This window comes from Thalassophryne amazonica, chromosome 5, assembly GCF_902500255.1.
Source record: "Thalassophryne amazonica chromosome 5, fThaAma1.1, whole genome shotgun sequence".
In the NCBI taxonomy this organism is placed as follows: domain Eukaryota; kingdom Metazoa; phylum Chordata; class Actinopteri; order Batrachoidiformes; family Batrachoididae; genus Thalassophryne; species Thalassophryne amazonica.
In genome coordinates, this window is record NC_047107.1 from 74,843,131 (window position 1) to 74,868,411 (window position 25,281).

The window sequence follows — 25,281 nt, forward strand, 5'->3', positions numbered from 1 at the left end:
TGTGTTCTTTGCTGAATCAATCTATGCCCAGACCGCAGCGAAGCTGAGTGTCACCATTATTAATTAGAAACTCTTAATCTGAAGGAGTTGCTTGGTTCAGTGTTTGGAGTGTTTTCAAATAGTGAAGCAGTTTCATGAGTTTCAGAATGAAAAATCATTTTCTGCCGTTTTGTTTAATTTAGTGTTTTATACATTTTAAAATTATGAATCACTTGCTTCAGTTTTACTTAATTCAATACTTTGAGTGTTTCAGAAATGTAGCAACTATCAAAACTAGGTTTGTGTCCAGACTCACAAAGTTTGCATTTTGATGTTGGGCATTACTGCAAAGATGAAATATAAACCGGGACGTCTAGTTTGGAGGCGTATCAAATGCCAAAGACACAACAGAGTGAGTTTATACTAGTTCAGTGGTGAAAGGAGGCTAGTCAGGGAAGCCACCATGGAGACATTAAGAGAACTCTGAGGCAGTTCTAGGCTTCTGTGTTTGTGGTTGTAGAAACTGTGCATAGTGCAGCTTTGGTCTGTCACATCACCAGTTATACAGCTTTATGAAGTGGCATAGAGGAGGATTTTATTACTTGGAAATGTTCATGAATCCATCCATTGACCTGTCCGAAGAAAACTAGCTGTAAGTGACTGATTTAATCCTTTATTACATCCATTTATTTATCTCTGTCTGTCTGTTAGCAGGATTACGTCAAAACTGCTGCATGGATTTTGACCAAATTTTCACCAGATAGATATTAGGCCATTAAATTTTGGAGGTGATCCAGATTCTGGATCAGGCTTTCACTTTATATATAGGTTTTGAAGGATGAGGTCAAAACTACGTCACAGATTCTCACCACATTTGCACCACAGATAGATATTGGGGTATGGAAGACTCTACTGAATTTTGGAGGTGATTCACATTGGTGGATATCAGAAACCTCTGTTTGTATTTCAAATAAATTTTTGGAGTGTGTTGGACATAAACATGAAATATTTTGGGTTACAAAACCAAAGAGGAAAATGACAGGATTATGGGATTATAATATACTGAAGTCGAGATGCAGGTGTGTGTGTGTGTGTGTGTGTGTGTATAAAATTTTAAATACACCTATCTTTCCTGTGCTTCCTTCTAGGTTAGTTTGTGGCATCACCCTGACATCCTTTCAGCTGCTTTCTTCTAACCCCTCCTCACAGTGCTCTCAACTCATGGCCTATTTATACCCCGGAGACCAGACAGGCCCATTAAAGCTCTGCAGAGATCTGCATTAGGAAGCAACACTGCCACATGGTCCTTCTGTTCCCTTCATCCTTCTCACCTTTTCTCCAAGAGCATCGGCGAAGGGAAAATCAGACAGCAAGTAATGCAAAGAGAGTTCTTCCTTCTTCAGGTGACAGATTTTCCATGATGGTGCACTCTGGTGAGGACAGTTTTCTGTGCAGCAGGTTTTCCAACAACAGGATGCAGCATGTCCTTGTTCATAGATGATAGGATTTGCCTCATTTGGCTGACATATACAACAACGGCCTTCATACCTTAGAATTTGTTGTTGGGTTGGTTTGTTTTGTTGTTTTTTTAACTAAGTTTCCTAAATGGATATATATAAAAAAAAAAATCTGGATTAGGATCTTGATGGGATTTGCTGTATTAATGGGTCGGAAGGTAAGTCAGAGTTTTGGGTCTGTATCAGCTTCTTTTATATGCACTTATATTTTAATTAACAGAGTGACAGGTCATTGATTTTTCTGAATGAGAATAATAATATAGTACACGTCACTGTTTTTCTTTTGCTGTAGTATCGTGGATTGTGCGGTTCTCTGTTGTGCTTACCGTGTGGCTGTAGTGTATGTCATTAAGAGTTTGAACAAAGCATATTATATAACACGGCGAACGTCATCAATTTCAGTTCACGAGCTGTTAAGATTAACCTGCAAGGAGTACGATGTTGAAGCACGACCCTAATTTTCAGACTGCATGCTGTGTGAGAGTAAGCATGATCTTTGTGCATCAGAAAAGGTTGTTGGCTCCATCACTGAGGTTATGCTTTCTCCCATGTACATTGATTTGATTGTTTGGTTTCCTCCAGGATTATTTAAAAACGTGGGCACTGATTTTCAGAAAATTTGGGAAGGTGTGAGACATGAGCCAAGAACAACTTATTAAATCAAGGAATAAAAACAAAACCAGAAACTATCACCAAAAGGTACATGGATAGCCACACTACCACTTTAGGATTTGGGTGAATACAATATTGGCAGTTCTGCTTTCAAAATTTAAAGCTGAAAGGTTTATAATTTATATAGACCATGGTTGGGGTTTTTTGTGGCTGGTTGGTTATAATAGGAATATGATACGGGGGGGACTTACAGTTGGTGGGAAATTTCTCTAATCAATACTCTGTTCAGTAAAGCGTGCGGTCCTTAGGGGCTCTTGGTGAAACCTGGTCACGCTCAAATTTGAACTTAAATGAGATGCATTTATTTAGGATGTTCAGTTTAAATTTGGTGACAGTCACTTAAATACATATTGTTCATTCAAATGCAAGTGTGACTGTTGCACACATGGACAGACAAATCCCCTTCCGGCATTACGGTTGCTGGGGGATTAGAATCAAACATATGGTCAAAGGGTTGGCGCATGGATCAGGGTTCATATCATCAAAGTGCCTGTTTACAATGGCAGAACTGTGTTCTTCTGAGTGCCTCTGACATTTTGTACAGAATGATGACAGGAATTATCAAATGTGTCACGTGTGTGTGTTGTTGTTGTTTTTTTTTTTTTTTTTTTTTTCCTGCTGGCTAGCAGCAATGAGCTAAGCCCACTTTGTCTTGGGCTTTCCCTGCAGGATGACTGCTGTCTGCCCCCCTGATAGCAGCCCAGAAGAGCCTCCAGCCGGGGCTGCTGCAGCAGGGAACACCAGGAGCTCCACTTCTGGGGAATCTCCTGGAGGCTCAGCTGGAGTTGCTTGTGTCCAGAGGTTTAACCGCTGGAGCCACCAGGACAGCTCAGATATCAACACTGACGACGAGGGAGCTTCCATCCGCCGCCTCACACCGCTGGAGAGGCTGAACCTGGATATGTGTCAGGATGAACGGTCAGTAGCAAGGCTTATTCCAGTTACCTCATGATGCTGATTAGGGCACAGTGATTAAATTGAATTTTGATTTCAGCTATGACTTTTCCTTCCAATGATTACAAAATTACCTTAAGATAAAACAATTGCCTTTTCTTTTTTTGTTTTTTTTGCATTCTGTTGTGCAGTGATGCTCTCTTTTCGCCATGTTATCAATCCAAGCAGTAACGTCGTGTGTGTGTGCGTGTGTGCGTGTGTGTGTGTCCAGTGCAAATGGCAGCCTCTGTTCAGCTAGCAGAAGCTGCTAGCTGCTGTGAACTCAACTATGTTTGTTCTTTCTGAGCATTTTATTAGAAATGTCTCAGATAACATGACTTGTTGCAAAAATAACTGTACCAATGGAACATCTAAGAAGTCTTTGCTCTAGTATCAGTCAAGTGAATTTGTAATGTTATATAATTTGTATGTTAGCACCGTTAGTAGGAATTAGCAGGTATCCATAGCTTGGTGACATTAGCTGCACTGATGCCATGATTGGTGAGGCAGTATGCCAGTTATAGTTTTTAAACACTTGCACCCAAGTCAGCTGTTATGAAAAACACCATCCTGCCCACAAAAATGCCCAAATACCCAAACCAGCATTAGCCCATTAGCCTCAGCTTATTTGCTAACTAGGGTGACCCATCATGTAGTAATTGATACAAGAAAGTTTTTTTTATTGAGTATGTTAGATTTCTGATGCAGTGGTAAACACATTTTTACACACATTCTACTTTTTAACATGGTGACAGGGTAGTCCGCGAGTTAACAGTGGGCAGGAGAATCGGCTTCTACAAAATCCGAGGAGAACTTGGCTGTGGAAATTTCTCCCATGTGAAGTTAGGAATTCACGCCCTCACCAAAGGTAAGGCACTGCAGTGGAGCACTTACAAACCCGGTGATGCAGCTTGAAACTGAAGATCAGCTGAGGGGCACAAGATAAATTCAAATTAGGTCCTTTTGATTGAATAGCCATCAGGTGCTTGGAAGCCCCACACATTACTTTTAATATAAAAAGCCTTGGTATAAGCATTTTATTTGATTTAAGTGACAATTTGGCTGATGAGCTGTTTTCATTAGTGGGTTGCAACACTAACAAGTGTGTTCTTGTGAGGTAATTCACGTGGGCCTGGCCTGGGGGCTGATTCAGCCACAAAGAGACAGATTGTTTGCCCTCGAACAGATGGATTGATTAGAGATGTCTAGTTTCCTTAGCGACAGCTGAAATTGCAGCATGCCTCATCAAAGGCCACAGAGAATGAGCGTGTAACTGGTTGTGTGCCTGCTCACTGTTGTATATGCTGTCATTGGTAAGTGTTCTTCAGGCTGTGCACATGTAGTACATGTGTACATGTTTGTGTATGTGCTATGCTTTCGTCCTCCAAAAAACCCCCAATGTGACCTCCACTGCATGTTGAATGCTCCTATTGAAAGCTGAACGGGAGCCTAAGCCTGAATAATGCATACTGATACACAATTAGATATCTCAACACCATATTACCACTTTGAACTTCACTGTATTCTATTACCTAGTGTAAGGTCTATTTTATTCCTCTCTCAATCATTTAAAGTCTCACAGATGGATATCATTGGTTTGATTTTGATGCGCGCAAAACATTCTAGTCTTTACGTCCCATAAATTTATACAGATTCCTTTGCGTCACTACATTACATTTTCCTCCCCACAGCTTGTACGGGGTGTGAAATTAACTTTTGTTTCAGGATGATATATGTAGTCTTCATTGTCCAGCTTTTGCATTGACACCATTGCAGTATGATAGAAAAACCAATGTTCCTTGACTGACAAAAGTCAGTTTCATTTTAAATGAGAGTAATGGTGATTTCATGGGGACCATAAAGAATATTGATTTCTCATGACAGCTAGTCCTCCTTATTAATCAGAGCATTAGTTTAACTCACTTCAGAGAAAATGCTTTGGTTAGTGTGATTCTTGCATTAATCAGTGATGCCCTGATTGCAGCATTTGAGAAGGTGGGTGAGTTATCGGAGTGCCTGCATTTGTCCTGGACACATAAGATCCAGGCTTTTAATGCTTTCTTGGTCTCGGCCATCAGAAGTGTATCTGTATGTGGTGAAAGTGTTGAACTTGTACTAGAGACATTTGCTTATCTTAGCAATGACATTCACATCTCTGCCTTTGAAATTGAGAGATGCCTGGGAATTGCTTATGGAGTCATGAGGTTAATGGGCAGAGGTGTTTGGAGATGTCTATCTTTGCAGGAGAATGAAGGTCAAAATCTTTAGGGTCCTGGTGATTCCTGCCTTTCTTCCTGATTGTGAGACTTGAACGCTAACCAGTGACCTAAGTTGACTGAATTTCTTTCGTACCATGTCTTTAGAGCAGGGGTGCACAAGTTTGGCCCTTGAGATCTACCTTCCTGACACTCTTAGTCTCCCTGGTCCAACACACCTGAATCCAATGAAAGGCTCATTAAAGTCAGGTGTGTTGGAACAGGGAGACAACTAAGAGTGTCAGGAATGTAGATCTCGAGGACCGAACTTGGGCACCCCTCCTCTAGAGGATCCTTGGGAACTGTTCAGAGGTGGAAAAACCAGCTTCAATGAGTAAGTCCGACCACATATTTGTTCCATCCACCCACTAAATAAATAAATGACAGAGGAAAACTTTATAAACGGGTTCAATTACTTTCAGCATGCATTTAATACAGTCTGGTCACGTGTGTTTGTAAGATGAGTGAATGTAACGGTTTCTCTACTTTTCCTCATATCTTTGGCGATCGTCAGGCTCAGTAGAATACAATATATAATGCAGTCATGCTTATTTCAAGGAAATATGTACAACCATTTTTATCAAACAGCAAAATATCCTGCCAATGACACCCACAACTGACTAAATAGGCACCTGTTCCTGTACGGTGCTAAATGCCACATTTGAGCTGGGTTTGCATTGGAGTCACTTTTTTGTTGAACCACTGTCAGTCACTTTGGGAAATGTTTCATTGACAAAGAACTTCACAACCAAAACTGAGTATTCCCAACAACGGAATTGACGCGGTGTTAATGTGCTCAAATGGTCTGCTCCACATGCAATAATCTCTTTGATTATTAAATGATGAACCAGAATATTCCTAAACCGCACACTCCACACTGTGTACATAGACTCAAATAAAATCCAGTCTTTTTTGATCACAAAATGGAGTTGCCCAAAGACTTTGGCTAATACGTTAACAGAGGTTATCTTCTTCTACTTCTTCTAAAGAAGTAGTAAAAAGAATTAGTGTAATGAACAAACTGAAGAAAAGTGTTTGTTCTGAAGAAATAATAATTTTGTCTGAATAAAAAGATGAAATATAATTTTTTTTTTTTTTTTTTTATTTGCCATTTATTGAGGTGGCTTCATCAGTCTCAAACTTAGTTAACTAAAGCACCAGGCCCTTAAAGACTTGAACATTTGATGTCCTGCAAAGGTATTGGCATTACCAAACACTTCTGTCCAGTGACCTCATGACTCCATAAGCTCCTCCTGGGCATCTGTTGACTTTAGAGGCAGAGTACCAGAGACACAACTGTCACTGTTGAGATAAGCACATGTCCCTCAAGGTTTGACACTTTAACCGCATACAGAAACACTACGGATGGCCAATTCCAGGAAGTCATTGAAAGTCTTGATCCAGAACAATGGCCAACCTAGACAGTCTGAGCAGGACACTGAACCTTCACATTGTTCTGCGTAAGCATGATATTAAAATTTGCAGGAGGTCCCCAGCCTATTTAAAAAAAAAAAAAAAAAAAAAAAAAAATCCCCATACAATGTTTTTGATAGACTTAGCCCTCTAGCTGTTGTAAAAACATTCACCAGCTCAACACTATGTACAATGACCAGTATTCATGCTAGAATATCATCCTGTACAGAATTGTGATTAGGGATGTGTATCTAACATTTTATCGATACCATTATCGAGCCGATTCCTTATCGATGCCTCTTGTGAATTTTTTGTGTACTAAAAGTAGGCTTTACAGGTTTTCTATGTCAGCGGGTCAAAGAGCTTTTTCTTATCGTGCACCTGCTCTGTGGAACGGTCTTCCTGCTACCGTGAGGCAGTCGGAGTCCGTGGACATTTTTAAGTCAAGACTTAAAGCCCATTTTTATTCTTTTTTATGAATAGTTTTTTTTTCTGTTTTATTCTTTTACTTCTGTTTTTAATTATGTATTTGAATTTTGAAATTTTTATTTATTTTATTTTTTTATGTTGAACTGTTCTATGTGAGGCGTCTTGAGACGGCTTTTGTTGTGATTTGGCGCTTTATAAGCCAATTAAATTGAAATTGAACAACATTTTATGGAGTCTTAAAGTAAATAAATATGAAATTGGTCACTGGATCCTTAAACTTTGGACATAATAAACTCTACATGGTGGATCCTTGATCTCTGGACATAAATAGAAATAAACAAAATCTGTAGTTATTGTCAAAAGCATTTCCTTTCAGATATTATTAGCATGAATGTCTTTCCATACATCAGTTGTGCTGTGCTGCACGTCAGGATGTAATTCATAAAGAATACAGCACTTCTCATTTTGGGAGGAAAAACAAAACGTTTTAGTCAACTGTAGTTTCTTGTCTGTATTACAACGTTCATAAGAGGTGTCATTTTATTTAAAGCGGTAATTTGTTTTGAAGTTAATTCCAATCAATCAATCAGTTTTTTTATATAGCGCCAAATCACAACAAACAGTTGCCCCAAGGCGCTTTATATTGCAAGGCCATACAATAATTATGTAAAACCCCAACGGTCAAAACGTGTGAGCAAGCACTTGGCTACAGTGGGAAGGAAAAACTCCCTTGTAACAGGAATAAACCTCCAGCAGAACCAGGCTCAGGGAGGGGCAGTCTTCTGCTGGGACTGGTTGGGGCTGAGGGAGAGAACCAGGAAAAAGACATGCTGTGGAGGGGAGCAGAGATCGATCACTAATGATAAAATGCAGAGTGGTGCATACAGAGCAAAAAGAGAAAGAAACGGTGCATCATGGGAACCCCCCAGCAGTCTACGTCTATAGCAGCATAACTAAGGGATGGTTCAGGGTCACCTGATCCAGCCCTAACTATAAGCTTTAGCAAAAAGGAAAGTTTTAAGCCTAATCTTAAAAGTAGAGAGGGTGTCTGTCTCCCTGATCTGAATTGGGAGCTGGTTCCACAGGAGAGGAGCCTGAAAGCTGAAGGCTCTGCCTCCCATTCTACTCTTACAAACCCTAGGAACTACAAGTAAGCCTGCAGTCTGAGAGCGAAGCGCTCTATTGGGGTGATATGGTACTACGAGGTCCCTAAGATAAGATGGGACCTGATTATTCAAAACCTTATAAGTAAGAAGAAGAATTTTAAATTCTATTCTAGAATTAACAGGAAGCCAATGAAGAGAGGCCAATATGGGTGAGAGATGCTCTCTCCTTCTAGTCCCCGTCAGTACTCTAGCTGCAGCATTTTGAATTAACTGAAGGCTTTTTAGGGAACTTTTAGGACAACCTGATAATAATGAATTACAATAGTCCAGCCTAGAGGAAATAAATGCATGAATTAGTTTTTCAGCATCACTCTGAGACAAGACCTTTCTGATTTTAGAGATATTGCGTAAATGCAAAAAAGCAGTCCTACATATTTGTTTAATATGCACTTTGAGTGACATATCCTGATCAAAAATGACTCCAAGGTTTCTCACAGTATTACTAGAGGTCAGGGTAATGCCATCCAGAGTAAGGATCTGGTTAGACACCATGTTTCTAAGATTTGTGGGGCCAAGTACAATAACTTCAGTTTTATCTGAGTTTAAAAGCAGGAAATTAGAGGTCATCCATGTCTTTGTCTGTAAGACGATCCTGCAGTTTAGCTAATTGGTGTGTGTCCTCTGGCTTCATGGATAGATAAAGCTGGGTATCATCTGCGTAACAATGAAAATTTAAGCAATACCGTCTAATAATACTGCCTAAGGGAAGCATGTATAAAGTGAATAAAATTGGTCCTAGCACAGAACCTTGTGGAACTCCATAATTAACTTTAGTCTGTGAAGAAGATTCCCCATTTACATGAACAAATTGTAATCTATTAGACAAATATGATTCAAACCACCGCAGCGCAGTGCCTTTAATACCTATGGCATGCTCTAATCTCTGTAATAAAATTTTATGGTCAACAGTATCAAAAGCAGCACTGAGGTCTAACAGAACAAGCACAGAGATGGGTCCACTGTCCGAGGCCATAAGATCATTTGTAACCTTCACTAATGCTGTTTCTGTACTATGATGAATTCTAAAACCTGACTGAAACTCTTCAAATAGACCATTCCTCTGCAGATCAGTTAGCTGTTTTACAACTACCCTTTCAAGAATTTTTGAGAGAAAAGGAAGGTTGGAGATTGGCCTATAATTAGCTAAGATAGCTGGGTCAAGTGATGACTTTTTAAGTAATGGTTTAATTACTGCCACCTTAAAAGCCTGTGGTACATAGCCAACTAACAAAGATAGATTGGTCATATTTAAGATCGAAGCATTAAATAATGGTAGGGCTTCCTTGAGCAGCCTGGTAGGAATGGGGTCTAATAAACATGTTGATGGTTTGGATGAAGTAACTAATGAAAATAACTCAGAACAATCGGAGAGAGAGTCTAACCAAATACCGGCATCACTGAAAGCAGCCAAAGATAACGATACGTCTTTGGGATGGTTATGAGTAATTTTTTCTCTAATAGTTAAAATTTTGTTAGCAAAGAAAGTCATGAAGTCATTACTAGTTAAAGTTAATGGAATACTCAGCTCAATAGAGCTCTGACTCTTTGTCAGCCTGGCTACAGTGCTGAAAAGAAACCTGGGGTTGTTCTTATTTTCTTCAATTAGTGATGAGTAGAAAGATGTCCTAGCTTTACGGAGGGCTTTTTTATAGAGCAACAGACTCTTTTTACAGGCTAAGTGAAGATCTTCTAAATTAGTGAGACGCCATTTCCTCTCCAACTTACGGGTTATCTGCTTTAAGCTACGAGTTTGTGAGTTATACCACGGAGTCAGGCACTTCTGATTTAAAGCTCTTTTTTTAGAGGAGCTACAGCATCCAAAGTTGTCTTCAATGAGGATGTAAAACTGTTGACGAGATACTCTGTCTCACTTACAGAGTTTAGGTAGCTACTCTGCACTGTGTTGGTATATGGCATTAGAGAACATAAAGAAGGAATCATATCCTTAAACCTAGTTACAGCGCTTTCTGAAAGACTTCTAGTGTAATGAAACTTATTCCCCACTGCTGGGTAGTCCATCAGAGTAAATGTAAATGTTAAGAAATGATCAGACAGAAGGGAGTTTTCAGGGAATACTGTTAAGTCTTCAATTTCCATACCATAAGTCAGAACAAGATCTAAGATATGATTAAAGTGGTGGGTGGACTCATTTACTTTTTGAGCAAAGCCAATAGAGTCTAATAATAGATTAAATGCAGTGTTGAGGTTGTCATTCTCAGCATATGTGTGGATGTTAAAATCGCCCACTATAATTATCTTATCTGAGCTAAGCACTAAGTCAGACAAAAGGTCTGAAAATTCACAGAGAAACTCACAGTAACGACCAGGTGGACGATAGATAATAACAAATAAAACTGGTTTTTGGGACTTCCAATTTGGATGGACAAGACTAAGAGTCAAGCTTTCAAATGATTTAAAGCTCTGTCTGGGTTTTTGATTAATTAATAAGCTGGAATGGAAGATTGTTGCTAATCCTCCGCCCCGGCCCGTGCTACGAGCATTCTGACAGTTAGTGTGACTCGGGGGTGTTGACTCATTTAAACTAACATATTCATCCTGCTGTAACCAGGTTTCTGTAAGGCAGAATAAATCAATATGTTGATCAATTATATCATTTACCAACAGGGACTTAGAAGAGAGAGACCTAATGTTTAATAGACCACATTTAACTGTTTTAGTCTGTGGTGCAGTTGAAGGTGCTATATTATTTTTTTCTTTTTGAATTTTTATGCTTAAATAGATTTTTACTGGTTATTGGTAGTCTGGGAGCAGGCACCGTCTCTACGGGGATGGGGTAATGAGGGGATGGCAGGGGGAGAGAAGCTGCAGAGAGGTGTGTAAGACTACAACTCTGCTTCCTGGTCCCAACCCTGGATAGTCACGGTTTGGAGGATTTAAGAAAATTGGCCAGATTTCTAGAAATGAGAGCTGCTCCATCCAAAGTGGGATGGGTGCCGTCTCTCCTAACAAGACCAGGTTTTCCCCAGAAGCTTTGCCAATTATCTATGAAGCCCACCTCATTTTTTGGACACCACTCAGACAGACAGCAATTCAAGGAGAACATGCGGCTAAACATGTCACTCCCGGTCTGATTGGGGAGGGGCCCAGAGAAAACTACAGAGTCCAACATTGTTTTTGCAAAGTTACACACCGATTTAATGTTAATTTTAGTGACCTCCGATTGGCGTAACCGGGTGTCATTACTGCCGACGTGAATTACAATCTTACCAAATTTACGCTTAGCCTTAGCCAGCAGTATCAAATTTCCTTCAATGTCGCCTGCTCTGGCCCCCGGAAGACAATTGACTGTGGTTGCTGGTGTCGCTAACTTCACATTTCGCAAAACGGAGTCGCCAATAACCAGAGTTTGATCCTTGGCGGGTGTGTCGTCGAGTGGGGAAAAACGGTTAGAGATGTGAACGGGTTGGCGGTGTACACGGGGCTTCTGTTTAGGGCTACGCTTCCTCCTCACAGTCACCCAGTCAACCTGCTTTCCCGGCTGCTCGGGATCTGCCAGGGGGTAACTAACGGCGGCTAAGCTACCTTGGTCCGCACCGACTACAGGGGCCTGGCTAGCTGTAGAATTTTCCACGGTGCGGAGCCGAGTCTCCAATTCGCCCAGCATGGCCTCCAAAGCTACGAATAAGCTACACTTATTACAAGTACCGTTACTGCTAAAGGAGGCAGAGGAATAACTAAACATTTCACACCCAGAGCAGAAAAGTGCGGGAGAGACAAGAGAAGCCGCCATGCTAAATCGGCTAAGAGCTAGTAGCTACGCTAAGCTAGCGGATTCCTAAAAACACGCAAAGTGAATAATGTGTAAATAATTTAGAGGTGATTCAGCAGAAGGAGTGCTTTAGTTAAGGCACGTAAAGATTACACTGGGAAACAAATCGTAATCTAGATAACTAGATCAATCTAACTGCGCAGATTAAACAGCTAACACATACAGAAAAACACCGCTGTGCTCCGGAACAGGAAGTGATACAATACCGCAGTGAGAGCCAACCACCAGTAGAGGCAAGCAAGAGGGTTCCAACCGGACTCTGTCTCGGCAGAGAGCCGCTCAGCGCTTGGAGCTGTGTCATCGGAACGGAGGACCATTCTCATTTCTTGACTGCAACAAGAAACGAGGTGGTGGTGTAACAGCTTGCATGTTGGACTGGGATGCCAGCGACCCAGGTTCGCTTCCCAATCGGAGCTATGCTCCCGACTGGCACTCTTAACATCGGTGCTGGGGAGGAGGGAGAGATACATGCCGTGGGCCCTTCTGCAAACAAGTTTTGTGCTTTTGTTGGTTACCTACGTTAAATATGATCTTCAAGACAAGAGTCCCAGTTAGTGACTTTAATCCACACAAAAGTAACTCACGATATTTTAATGGCTTTGAGAGGGGTTAAGAAGCGGACTTGCTGTTTCTGAAGAGCAGCGAACCAATGAGCTTGTGGATTGAAGCATTGCTTCACTGGTTCACGCTTCAAAGTGGTGTCGCGCTGCAGAAACGGTTGATTACAGAGCTGCTGCAGGGTCTGTAATCAACGTAGAGGAATGATCATTTTCCCGACAAACACCCTCAAAAACAACAGCTGCTCTGAAGGATCGATAAGGGAATCGTTAAACAAAAGGGCTATTGATATCGGTGGATTGAATCATTTCTTAACGATACTCGAAAAGAACCGGTTCTCGATACCCAACCCTAATTGTGATACAAGTGATGATACAGAAAGCAGAATTGGGTGGTTTCTCTAAAAATAAACATGAAGCTTTTGCATCTTTTATGTATAAACAACTATAACATAAATGCATATTTTATATGATTTGTACAACTGGAAATGTGCATTGTGTTATGCTTCGTGGATCATTGACCTTCCCCATCACTGTGTACATTACCAGACAAAGTAGCCATAAAAATCCTAGACAAGACCAAGCTGGATCAGAAGACCCAGAGACTGCTGTCCAGAGAGATCTCTAGTATGGAGAAGCTCCACCATCCCAATATCATCCGCCTCTATGAGGTCTGACTCGTACAAACGGATGTGTGTACAGCATGTTTGTACTGAACACATCAGAGCTTGCTCTCCCAGTAGCACTTTCCCACTTTACTGGTTTTGTTTCCCTCCATTGTTTAGGTGGTGGAGACGTTGTCGCGGTTACACCTGGTGATGGAGTATGCTGGGGGAGGAGAGCTCTACACCAAGATCACCACAGAGGGGAAACTGTCTGACAGCGACAGCAAGGTCGTCTTCTCTCAGATCGTCTCTGCTGTTAAGCACATGGTCAGCAGATGTTGCACAGCATGAAGTACCATGCAAATTTATACTCGGTGGTAAACATAATTGTTTTTGTTAAATAATAGAAAGCTACACTGTCATCTGTTCATTGAATGCACTCACATCTGCAGTATATCTGCTGTTCCAAGGATAAATTTGAATTTATTCACTGCTGGTTTCAGGGCAGGGGTTGTGGTTAAGTGCGCTTGTTTCACACAGACCTTCAGTGGAGAGTGCCTTGGGGCTGTGATTGCCTGGGCAGCAGCTGTGCAGGAAAACAGATGCACTGAATTAATGAGAAAGCCAGGGAGACAGTACCACAACAGTCTTCTGTGGTGTTTTTTTTTTTTTTTTTTTTTTTTTGAAGAGTCCACTTTTGTGTGAATCAACAGTCACCAGCTGGCGTGTTCTTTCTAGGTCTTCTAGTCGATGGAGCAGTTCTTGAGGTTGTCCTTCAGGAGGTTCATGCATTTTTTCTGCCCATATCTGGACCATTTTCTTCACTCAGCTGGAATAGGCAGTCTGCTTGGGAAGTTGTCTATCATCCAGCCTTACGACATCACCCAATGAAGCTTGTTCTTGATAATGACACATTCTATGCTTTGGAGTTTGGCTTCAGCTGGAATGCTGATGTTGCTGTGGTAGTGTTCCCACCTGATCTAGAGGATACACCTGAGGCAGTGTTGGTGGAATTGCTTGAGGGTCTATAGTTGTCAGCAGTAGGTGGTCCGGGTCTTAGATCTGTACAGCAGGGTTGGCATGACAATGGCTTTGTAGATGAGGATCTTGATTTCATGTAAAGGATGACACGCTGTTGTCATCGCCATCTCAACATCTTGGCGCAAAGTGGCGGTGATTTTGTTCTTGGCTCACAACAGGTTCAGGTTGAAGAGCTTTCTATCCATTCTGTACAGTTTCAGTTAATGGTGGCACCTTGTCATTGATCAGGTGGATGGTTGTTGCCATGAAACAATGAAGAGCCTAGGGGGGATGATGCAGCCCTGGTTTACTCCTGATTGAATATTGAAGGTCACAATCCTGCCCCAGTCACCTTTTGTCAGTAGCCGAAAGTCTTGTAGGTGTGCAGCACAGCATCTAAAAATCTACATCCGTTGATCTAGAGATGCATGTGCATTGGTATATTTAAAATGAGAATGCCGTAGTATGCCGACAAATGCACAGTACTTGAAAGATCCTTAGCTTAGTCCGATGGCTTGGAAATCCCACATGGGGTCTCAGGACCTGCTGCAGCCTTAATCTTCCTTCACAGCTATTGAGTTACAAGCTATCATCTCTGCCGCCTGATCCGCCATCGAGGACTCCTCGTTTCACCAGAGCCCTTTAGCCGTCTCGTGTTCAGTGCTCCTGTTGAGCCTTCATGGCTACTGTAGCGGCCATGAGCCACATAAGGTCCCCACCATATTTCGCTCCAACAGACAATCCCCTACTTAATCTGTTACCTAGGTGTCACGATGCAGATGAGAGGTTTGATTTTGACACCTATTGTAAACATAATGAGTGGTATATTTATATTGTACAAATAATGAATGTTTGAGTTCAATGGTACGAATATTTCATGAGGTGAAAGCTGGAACATACCATTCGGTGAGGCTAATCGCGTCAGAAATTAGTCCAGCTTTTCGTTCTAACTTCCTGCTAACAGCCTTCAGACAGTGCAGTGGATTTGTTTTGTGTGTGCATGCAGACTGCAATGGTACCAAATGTATGGAACCTAATTTGCACTCTATGCAATGCAACACAAATGAGACAAATAATCCTTGTCATCTGAAATACAAAGCACCAATCAAATGACAAGGATCCACTCAGCCGTTATATAATATTACTTATTTGAATATGACACAGGAAAATAAGTACATGTATCGAGCCATTGGCTGAATATTTCTGTTGAATCCACGGGAGGTGCTCTGACATTATACTCACTTGAACCTCACTCCCCAATAGCCATTCTAGTACAAAACATTTAAGGCTTTGGTGTTAGCCTTGTGGTTAGGCCTGCCTCCTGTACCAATGATGGTGAGTTTGGACCCACTGAATGACACAAGACAGGTCACACATGTCCCTTTTTTTGTGGTTGAAGCTCCAACTTCAGTTATTATTTTCATGTACTTTTTCAAGTAGGTCACAAATTATGAATTTCCATGTTGCATGTAACACTGCATAAGGCATGAAACTATCTACGCTTATGTCATTAGGTCACATAAACTAAAAATAAATGATTTCAAATCAATTTAGAATAGCTTGTTTTTCTTCTGCTTGAAATGGCAATGTTACATAATCCTGTGCCACACCAGAAGAAATGGTCAAAAGACAGGCTGGACAAAGTCAAGTCAATCTCAAAACTTCACAGTGCAAGTGTCCAGGGATTCTTCTTGAATTGAATCGAGACTTGACCCAGTGTCAAGACTTGAACATGACTTGATAAGAGCTTTGTCTGTCACAATGCCTCTGGGCCCCTTGAAGGAGGCCTGCTCTCATGTTTGAGGTGAACATAATCTTAATATGAAAGTTGTTCAGCCACATAGGTGACAATTAACCATTCTCATTGTTTACCAACAGCACGAAAATGACATCATCCACCGTGACCTGAAAGCGGAAAATGTCTTCTGTACCAACTCCACGTGTGTCAAGGTGGGAGACTTTGGCTTTAGCACACTGAGCCGTCGTGATGAGACTCTCAACACATTCTGTGGATCTCCACCTTACGCAGCACCTGAGCTCTTTCGGGATGAGCATTACATTGGCATCTTTGTTGACATCTGGGCGCTGGGGGTGATGCTGTTCTTTATGGTTACGGGTTCCATGCCATTCAGAGCAGACACTGTGGCCAAACTGAAAAGATGCATCCTGGAGGGGGCCTACATTTTGCCATCGTGGGTGCCAGAGTCTTGCCAGAGGCTGATCAAGGGAATCCTACAGCCGCTACCATCTGACCGCTGTAGTGTGGAACAGATGATGAGTTGTGCATGGTTGCTACCTGTGGACTTCCCACAGGCTATGGAACCTTTTAAACTAGACCCAACCTACTTAGCAGTGACTGATCCATCTGAGCTGGAGGAGGATGAGATGGCGGTAAAAGTATCACTGCAGGCACTAGGAATTACATCAGAACACATCCTTAACAACCAAGGAAAAGACTGCCGAAGCTCCATCACAGGGGTTTATCGGATCCTACTGCACCGAGCTCAAAAGAGACGCGCCACAGAGAGCATGGCTGCAGTCACATGTGTAGTAGGGACAAGTGGAAGAAATAAAAAGGAACGCCTAAAAGTGTACCGTAGTTTACGGCACACATCCAAACTCTGTGTGATTCTGTGACATGCTTGGTTCCTCTCTGGAAATAGACACGATAATCTGGGTTGGCATTGCATGGATTTAAAAGGAGGGGAACAATGCATTTGAGTCCAACAGTATAATGGAAATGTACTTATTTTTTAGAACCCTGTAATTGAGCTTTCTTCAAAGTACAACCCCTGGCAAAAATTATGGAATCACCAGCCTCGGAGGATGTTCATTCAGTTGTTTAATTTTGTAGAAAAAAGCAGATCACAGACATGACACAAAACTAAAGTCATTTCAAATGGCAACTTTCTGACTTTAAGAAACACTATAAGAAATCAAGAAAAAAAATTGTGGCAGTCAGTAATGGTTACTTTTTTAGACCAAGCAGAGGGAAAAAAATATGGACTCACTCAATTCTGAGGAATAAATTATGAAATCACCCTGTAAATTTTCATCCCCAAAACTAACACCTGCATCAAATCAGATCTGCTTGTTAGTCTGCATCTAAAAAGGAGGGATCACACCTTGGAGAGCTGTTGCACCAAGTGGACTGACATGAATCATGGCTCCAACACGAGAGATGTCAGTTGAAACAAAGGAGAGGATTATCAAACTCTTAAGAGGGTAAATCATCACGCAATGTTGCAAAAGATGTTGGCTGTTCAGTCAGCTGTGTCTAAACTCTGGACCAAATACAAACATGGGAAAGTTGTTAAGGCAAACATACTGGTAGACCAAGGAAGACATCAAAGCGTCAAGACAGAAAACTTAAAGCAATATGTCTCAAAAATCGAAAATGCACAACAAAACAAATGGGAGGAAACTGGAGTCAACGTCTGTGACCGAACTATAAGAAACCGCCTAAAGGAATGGGATTTACATACAGAAAAGCTAAACGAAAGCCATCAACACCTAAACAGAAAAAAACAAGGTTACAGTGGGCTAAGGAAAGGCAATCGTGGACTGTGGGTGACTGGATGAAAGTCATATTCAGTGATGAATCTCGAATCTGCATTGGGCAAGGTGATGATGCTGGAACTTTTGTTTGGTGCCGTTCCAATGAGATTTATAAAGATGACTGCCTGAAGAGAACATGTAAATTTCCACAGTCATTGATGATATGGGGCTGCATGTCAGGTAAAGGCACTGGGGAGATGGAGACATCAATAAATGCACAAGTTTACATTGATATTTTTGGGCACTTTTCTTATCCCATCAATTGAAAGGATGTTTGGGGATGATGAAATCATTTTTCAAGATGATAATGCATCTTGCCGTAGAGCAAAAACTGAAAACATTCCTTGCAAAAAGACACAGGGTCAATGTCATGGCCTGCAAATAGTCTGGATCTTAATCCAATTGAAAATCTTTGGAAGTTGAAGAAAATGGTCCATGACAAGGCTCCAACCTGCAAAGCTGATCTGGCAACAGCAGTCAAAGTTGGAGCCAGATTGATGAAGAGTACTGTTTGTCACTCATTAAGTCCATGCCTCAGAGACTGCAAGCTGTTATAAAAGCCAGAGGTGGTGCAACAAAATACTAGTGATGTGTTGGAGCGTTCTTTTGTTTTTCATGATTCCATAATTTTTTTCCTCAGAATTTAGTGATTCCATATTTTTTTTTCCCTCTGCTTGGTCTAAAAAAGTAACCGTTACTGACTGCCACAATTTTTTTTTTTTTTCCTGATTTCTTATAGTGTTTCTTAAAGCCAGAAAGTTGCCATTTGAAATGACTTTAGTTTTGTGTCATGTCTGTGATCTGCTTTTTTTCTACAAAATTAAACAACTGAATGAACATCCTCCGAGGCCGGTGATTCTATAATTTTTGCCAGGGGTTGTAAAATAAGTCTCTGAGAATGTGGCTGCAGTCTCCATCAATGACAGGGATCAGAATATGTAACCCTTGTGAAATGGTTAATACAAATAATTTGGGTAAATTAAATGATTAGATGGCATATACTATGCAAATTTTTAGGCATTCCAGAGTTTTAATAAAGGTAGCATTTGACGCCCCTCCCCCCACCCCCTTTTATTGGCATGTCAACACAAAATCAGCTACAACAAAACAGAATATGTGAGCTCTCGTATGTATGCATGCATACAGATCAGTGCTTATGCCCTATGACTGCTGGGATACAGTGGATTATGATTAGGGTTGCCAACCGTCCCTTGAAAAACGGAATCGTCCCTTATTTGGAAATAAAAGTGTGTGTTCCGTATTGACCTGAAACGGGACGCAGTTTGTCCCGTATTTCTGTGAGAATCAAAAAGTCTGTAAAATGTCAATGGAATTGACTGGCGCTTTATATGGAAACTTACAGTAAATTTGATCCCAGCCTCTCTCCTGCTTTTCACCAATGAGCTGACAGACACGAGTTGACAATACAGAATCACTCTTATCTCATTGGTCGAGGGACATCTCGCAAGAAGATACCGACGTCATGAGCCGACGACGGTCGCTGGACGACAATAACAAAGCAGCATGGCTGATATCGATGCAGACACCGACACTAGCACTGCAGATATGCCTACAGATAGCAATGTCTGTAACGTCGTTACTCCTCCTCCTAAAAACAAAAAAAAAAAAAAACAAAGAATGCAAAAATACAGGGGCGAATGAGAAAAGGAAAATGGCTGGGTAGAAAAGGTGCGCGACAACAGCTATAAGTATTGTAAGTATTGTTTACTTTTCAGACTCTATTTTTTGCACTTTTTATCACACTAAATGTGTAAATGTGCACTGTTACATTGTTTTGCACTGTTACATTGTTTTGGATGATGCAAATTTTCAATTGTTTTTTTTGTTAATTTATACAATTTAAGTTAAGCACTACAGAAATTTATTTTTAAAGATTTTTTTTTATTATTTTATGCTTTGAAGCAGGACAGAATGCTCATATTGAAATTGTGAGTGAAAATTTATTTTGCACTAAAAATAAATTGCTAAATAATAATTTGTTTTCCACGTGTTCATATTACAACAAATGCATGTATGCATCTACTTAAATTCAGGGTCAAGTCAACAGTCAAATGGTTAAAAATCGTTTCACACAGACGCTGGGAAGGGTGAAGGCAATGGTCGGTCGGCCCTGGCGAGGTGTCCCTTATTTATTTTTCAGAGAGTTGGCAACCCTAATTATGATGTATTAAATGTGCCTAAAATATTTGCACAGTACTGTGTAACTTTGTTTTTCACTGATTAAGACAACACTTTTATATCTACAATATTGCCTCTATATGCCCTGTTGTGCTGTAACAAAGTTGCAAATAACACCCGCTAAAAAGCAGAATTAGAACTTCCTACTGTTACGAGTAACATGCAATAATTGAACATGCAGGCAATGCATGAAATGTTCTCTTTATATTTAATTGCACTTTTCTCTGATGCCTTAAAGGTTTCATTAAAGTGATTGTGATGATATGAATAGATATTTCACTTCATACCATTTTATCTGATGTATCTCTGAGATGCTCATGCTGGTTTACATGAATGACCTTTATCAATTTCCCACTTGTCTGAAAATGCCAATGATGACATTAAGATAGCAAATACCAGCCAAAAGCCATTTACTGTAGCAGTGTTATTTCACTGTAAGTTGAAGTAGTTGCTATTTGGATAGATGGATAGCTGGACACCTAGCTAGCAATACAAATCGGTCTGTCTAGCCGGATTTGTCTCTTTTTAGATGTGTGGTCTTAAAATAATTTTTTTTTTCTGTTTGTTTTCTATATGTTTGTGCATGTTTATAAAATGTGGTAAGAGATTTATTTCTGATTAGCGGTGCCTGTATGGCAGTAATGCAGTTGCTCACTCAGTGAGTCAGATAGTTGGTCCACAAAATTTCTTTAAGAAACTACTGCATATTCATTTCTGAAATTTTGTGTTCTGATACATACATGTAAGGACCAGGATACTACCTATTTTGTGCCATGTTGGCATCTTTTAACATGCAAAATAAAATAAATGCAGATAGACTTATCAAATTGCTTGTGAATCCTTGTTGCTAGCAGTGGTGGCCACTTTGTTTGAGGAGCATTGGTTGACTTCAGTTGCTGCATCATCACAAGATGATGCATCAGCACCAGTTTCCATATTCAAAATGGGGGGAATACATGCAAGTAGCAGGATGAAGACATGAAAACAGGTCTTGTTTTCACACCTTAAGGGAAAAACGGATCAAATGAAATAAATGACAAGAGTAACTCGAAGAGTTGAACACTTGTGCCATGTTTGATGCTAATTCATGCACATTAAAACTGCTGAACCAGTATTGTCTAATGTGCAACCACAGATTTAATTGAACAGAATTTCACATAAAATGTTAAACATTGGAGAGGGGCTGCTGGAGCTTATTCCAGTGGCCACTGGGCGGGAGACAGGCTCCACCCTGGACAAGCCGCCAGTCTACCACAGGGCTTTCAAATGCATTTATATACTGCATTCTTGCCTTTTGAAAAACTACTTACAATTTCCATTTGTCAAAATAATATTCTGGAAAATGTGTGTTGACTGACAAGTGCATGTAAAAAACAGACTGTGTATGTGATACAAATGTGGATTTGTGTGTGTAGCTTCTGAAGACCATAGGAACCAGAAGGTGACAGTGTTGTGCACTTCATCAGGGCCACCCGTGTCCTTTTTTCCTTTATCTGTTCTTTCCAACACTAAAGCACATGGCCCCTTGTAGGGAAAAAAAAAAGTATTATATTGATAATGATTATTCTGACCCTGTGTTAATGTTATTGGACTGAAAGTAATTTTAGGGTTTAGAAGGCTAGTGAAAAACATTACTCAACTAGTTATTCTACACGAAATACCTTATAGTAACAATATGAAAAAAGTTTAGAGATTTTTGCAAATTAATTAAAAATGAATAATAAATTGCATGCACAAGTATTCACAGCCTTTGGCATGAAGCTCAAAATTGAGCTCAGGTGTATCTTGTTTCCACTGATCATCCTTGAGATGTTTCTACAGCTTAATTAGAGTCCACCTGGGGTAAATTCAGTTGATTGGACATGATTTAGAAAAACATACACCTGTCTACATATAAGGTCCCACAGTTGACAGTGTATGTCAGAGCACAAACCAAGCATGAAGTCAAAGGAATTGTCTCGATGCACAAATCTAGGGAAGTTAGACATATTTTGTTGCTTTAAAGGTCCCAATGAGCACAGTAGCCTCCATCATCTGTAAATGGAAGAAGTTCAAATCCACCAGGACTCTTCCTAGAGCTGGCTGCTTGTCTAAATTAAGCGACTGGGAGAGAAGGGCCTTAGTAAGGAGGTGATCAAGAACCCACTGGTCACGATGTCAGAGCTCCAGCATTACACTGCGGAGAGAGGAGAACCTTCCAGAAGGACAACCATCTGCAGTAATCCATCCATCAGGCCTGTATGGTAAAGTGGCCAGACAGAAGAAAGTCTTTCATAAAAGGCACATGGCAGCCCAATAGAGTTTGCCAAAAGGGACCTGAAGGACTCTCAGTCCATGAGAAACAAAATTCTCTGGTCCGATAAGACAAAGATTGAACTCTTTGGCGTGAATAACAGGAATCATTTTTTGAAACCAGGCACCATCCCTACAGTGAAGCGTGGTGGCAGCATCATGCTGTGGGGATGCTTTTCAGTGGCAGGAACTGGGAGACTAGTCAGGATTGAGGGAAAGATGAATCCAGCAATGTACAGAGACATCCTGAATGAAAACCTGCTCCAGAGCACTCCTGACCTCAGACTGGGGCAACGGTTCATCTTTCAGCAGGACAATGACACTAAGCACACAGCCAAAATGTCAAAGGAGTGGCTTCAGGACAACTCTGAATGTCTTTGAGTGGCCCAGCCAGAGTCCAGACCTGAATCTGATTGAACATCTCTGGAGAGATTTGAAAATGGCTCTGCACTGACGCTCCCCATCCAACCTAATGGAGCTTGAGAGTTGCTGCAAAGAGGAATGGACAAAACTGCCCAAAGATAGGTGTACCAAGCCTGTGGCATCATATTCAGGAAGACCTAAGGCTGTAATTGCTGCCACAGGTGCATCAATACCGTATTGAGCAAAGGGTGTGGAAAAATTATGTATGTGTGATTTCTTAGTTTTTGTGTTTTATAAATTTGCAAAAATTAAAAAATATATATATTTTGTCATTATAGGGCGTTGTGAGTAGAATTTTGAGGGGGAAAATTAATTTGCTCAATTTTGGAATAAAAAATATGAAAAAACTGAAGCGCTGTGAATGCTTTCCAGATGCACCGTAGGTACCATTAGTCATTGTCTATTGGTATTGATAATGATGATTCTGACCCTGAATTATAGATGGTGTGCAGGTGACGCCAGGGATCACGTGATATGTGGTCATGCAGCCATACTGGAGGACAACTTCTGTATTGCAGCAATGGTGAATGTGCTCTTTCGCTTTATTTGACTATGCACAAATTTTACCAACATGGTGTCTCATTGCTGTGCATACGATTGCCCGAACCGTCAAAAGAAGGGTCATGGGGTACATTTTTTAAAAATAGTTTTCCTGTTGATAAAAACTCTGTGAAAAGTGACAGTTTTAAACTTCTGCATCGCATCTTTAAGCAGTTTTTCTGGATTAGTTTGTCCCTCAAAGAGCTCTTCTAAAAATCAATCAACCTCCAGACCAAAGGTAAGGTGTAGAGTTTCCTTCATGAACTGTAGGTCATTTGAGCGACTTTGTAGTTTTTTGACTCAGTGTATTTGAGCCATGATTGAAATGTAATCAGTGTGTGCACTGCAAAAACTATTAAAATATGATAGGAGAGGAAGAAGTGAAACCATAAAAGTAAATCACAGCCTTTTGCTGTGTCCGATGTAGCAAGTGCACGTCAGGCTGCGAGTCCCATGTCTGAGCATGGTTTGAAAAAAATTAACGCCTGGGCTTTTAATAAAGGAAATATCGTACCCACTTTCCTCGAATCAGCGAGTGTCAGTGCTGAGCTCTAATTTCATACCTCTCTTACTGGGTACATCCAGACTGCTCTGTCCAGTATATGCGAGGGGTTTTTAATGGAAATGCATTGCGATCAGACAGGACGTTTTGACTGATATGAGTGAAAATCCATGCAACAAAATCCGTTATATACAATGTTTATTACATGGAAAACCACAAAAGCATAGGGACTTTTGACCAGTGAGTGTAAGTATCCGGTTTATGCGATGACGGTTTAGACATGTTTTACTACTCTGGCTTTTATTACCAAGATGACATCAGTAACCAGACCGATGACCACATTCTGCTCCCATCCAGCCTTGAAGAAGCTGTAGGCATCCAACTTTAATATGCCTTTAGGGCTTCTTCTGTGTAGGGTGATAGACTGTTAATAAAGTAGTTGACAATGTCTGGATATCACACATCTGACTTCCGCTCAAATCGATAAAACTGGTGAACTTCTCGAGGGAAATATTGTAGGAATCCATGTTGATTCTCTGTATTTTCTCTAACTACCTTGTCTGATGTTCAGGATCGATCGCTTTAGCTATACTGGACAAATTAGCTTGGCCGTCTACCGACGATTCAGCATCGGCCATGCTGTGTGTATACGGAGTTTGCCGTTGAATATGGCTGCGTACACAAAACCGTGCGTTGTGTGACGTCACCACACTTGTCTTTTGGCACTGGATTGATATTCAACTAGTTATGTCATTGACTGGTTGATTTATCTTTGACTAATCTTGACTATATTTTAATAAGATCAAATCTATGTAGTGAAACTCCAAATTAACTAATTATTTTTAAATCAACTGTACAATTACAAGTTGAATACACTGCATTGACACAGTGAACTACGTGTTTGTGATATTAGATACAAGATATTTATTCAAAGACCTTCAGTGAAGTTCAAGTCAAGGCCACTGTAAATCAACCACAGTGGAAATGTATATAACTGAAATTGTCTCTGTAAATTGAATACTGGCACCATAAGTTATTTAATAATCATTTTATGTATGTAGGACTTTAATACCAACAAAGTACTTTACAGAAAAACAACACACTACCATTAATAGTGTTAATAGTAATTCTAAAATTACAAGAAAGAATAAAAGGGCATAAAAACAGATATAAAACACTAACAATAATAATTTCCCACCATCAGCCAAGTAAAAAAAATATATATATATTCAGAGTAGATTTAAACTGCCTAATTTCAGTGGTCACTTTTTACTACAGCCAAGGTGCACGAAATGCAAGAGATCGACCACCTGGTGATTAAAATATTACTTCAGCGCTGCAACACTTTTGGGCTTGTTCTGGACACGATGGGTGAAACACTACACTACAATTCCCATAATTCCCACGACAATCGTAGCTACGGATATCCGC

The 25,281-nt window shown here is 40.5% G+C and overlaps 1 protein-coding gene across 2 annotated transcripts; it reads left to right on the forward strand.

Annotated features, from left to right (window-relative positions):
- The first annotated feature begins 1,569 nt into the window (after positions 1-1,569).
- On the forward strand, positions 1,570-17,077 carry nim1k (NIM1 serine/threonine protein kinase). 2 transcript variants are annotated; one of them, XM_034170552.1, is made up of 6 exons: positions 1,570-1,654; positions 2,838-3,086; positions 3,857-3,969; positions 13,261-13,382; positions 13,497-13,643; positions 16,215-17,077. In XM_034170552.1, the coding sequence occupies exons 2-6, from the start codon at positions 2,839-2,841 to the stop codon at positions 16,971-16,973; spliced, it is 1,389 nt and encodes a 462-aa protein (XP_034026443.1). In that variant the 5' UTR covers positions 1,570-1,654; position 2,838; the 3' UTR covers positions 16,974-17,077. The 2 variants fall into 2 exon arrangements, with proteins under 2 accessions (XP_034026443.1, XP_034026444.1); XM_034170553.1 differs by having other exon boundaries at positions 13,497-13,604.
- The last annotated feature ends 8,204 nt before the right edge of the window (positions 17,078-25,281 follow it).

Coding starts and splice junctions, on each gene's coding strand:
- nim1k (XM_034170552.1), top strand. CDS start 2,839: ATGACTGCTGTCTGCCCCCCTGATAGCAGCCCAGAAGAGCCTCCAGCC. Junction 3,970..13,260: donor AATTCACGCCCTCACCAAAG/GTAAGGCACTGC, acceptor GTACATTACCAG/ACAAAGTAGCCATAAAAATC. Junction 13,383..13,496: donor ATATCATCCGCCTCTATGAG/GTCTGACTCGTA, acceptor TCCATTGTTTAG/GTGGTGGAGACGTTGTCGCG.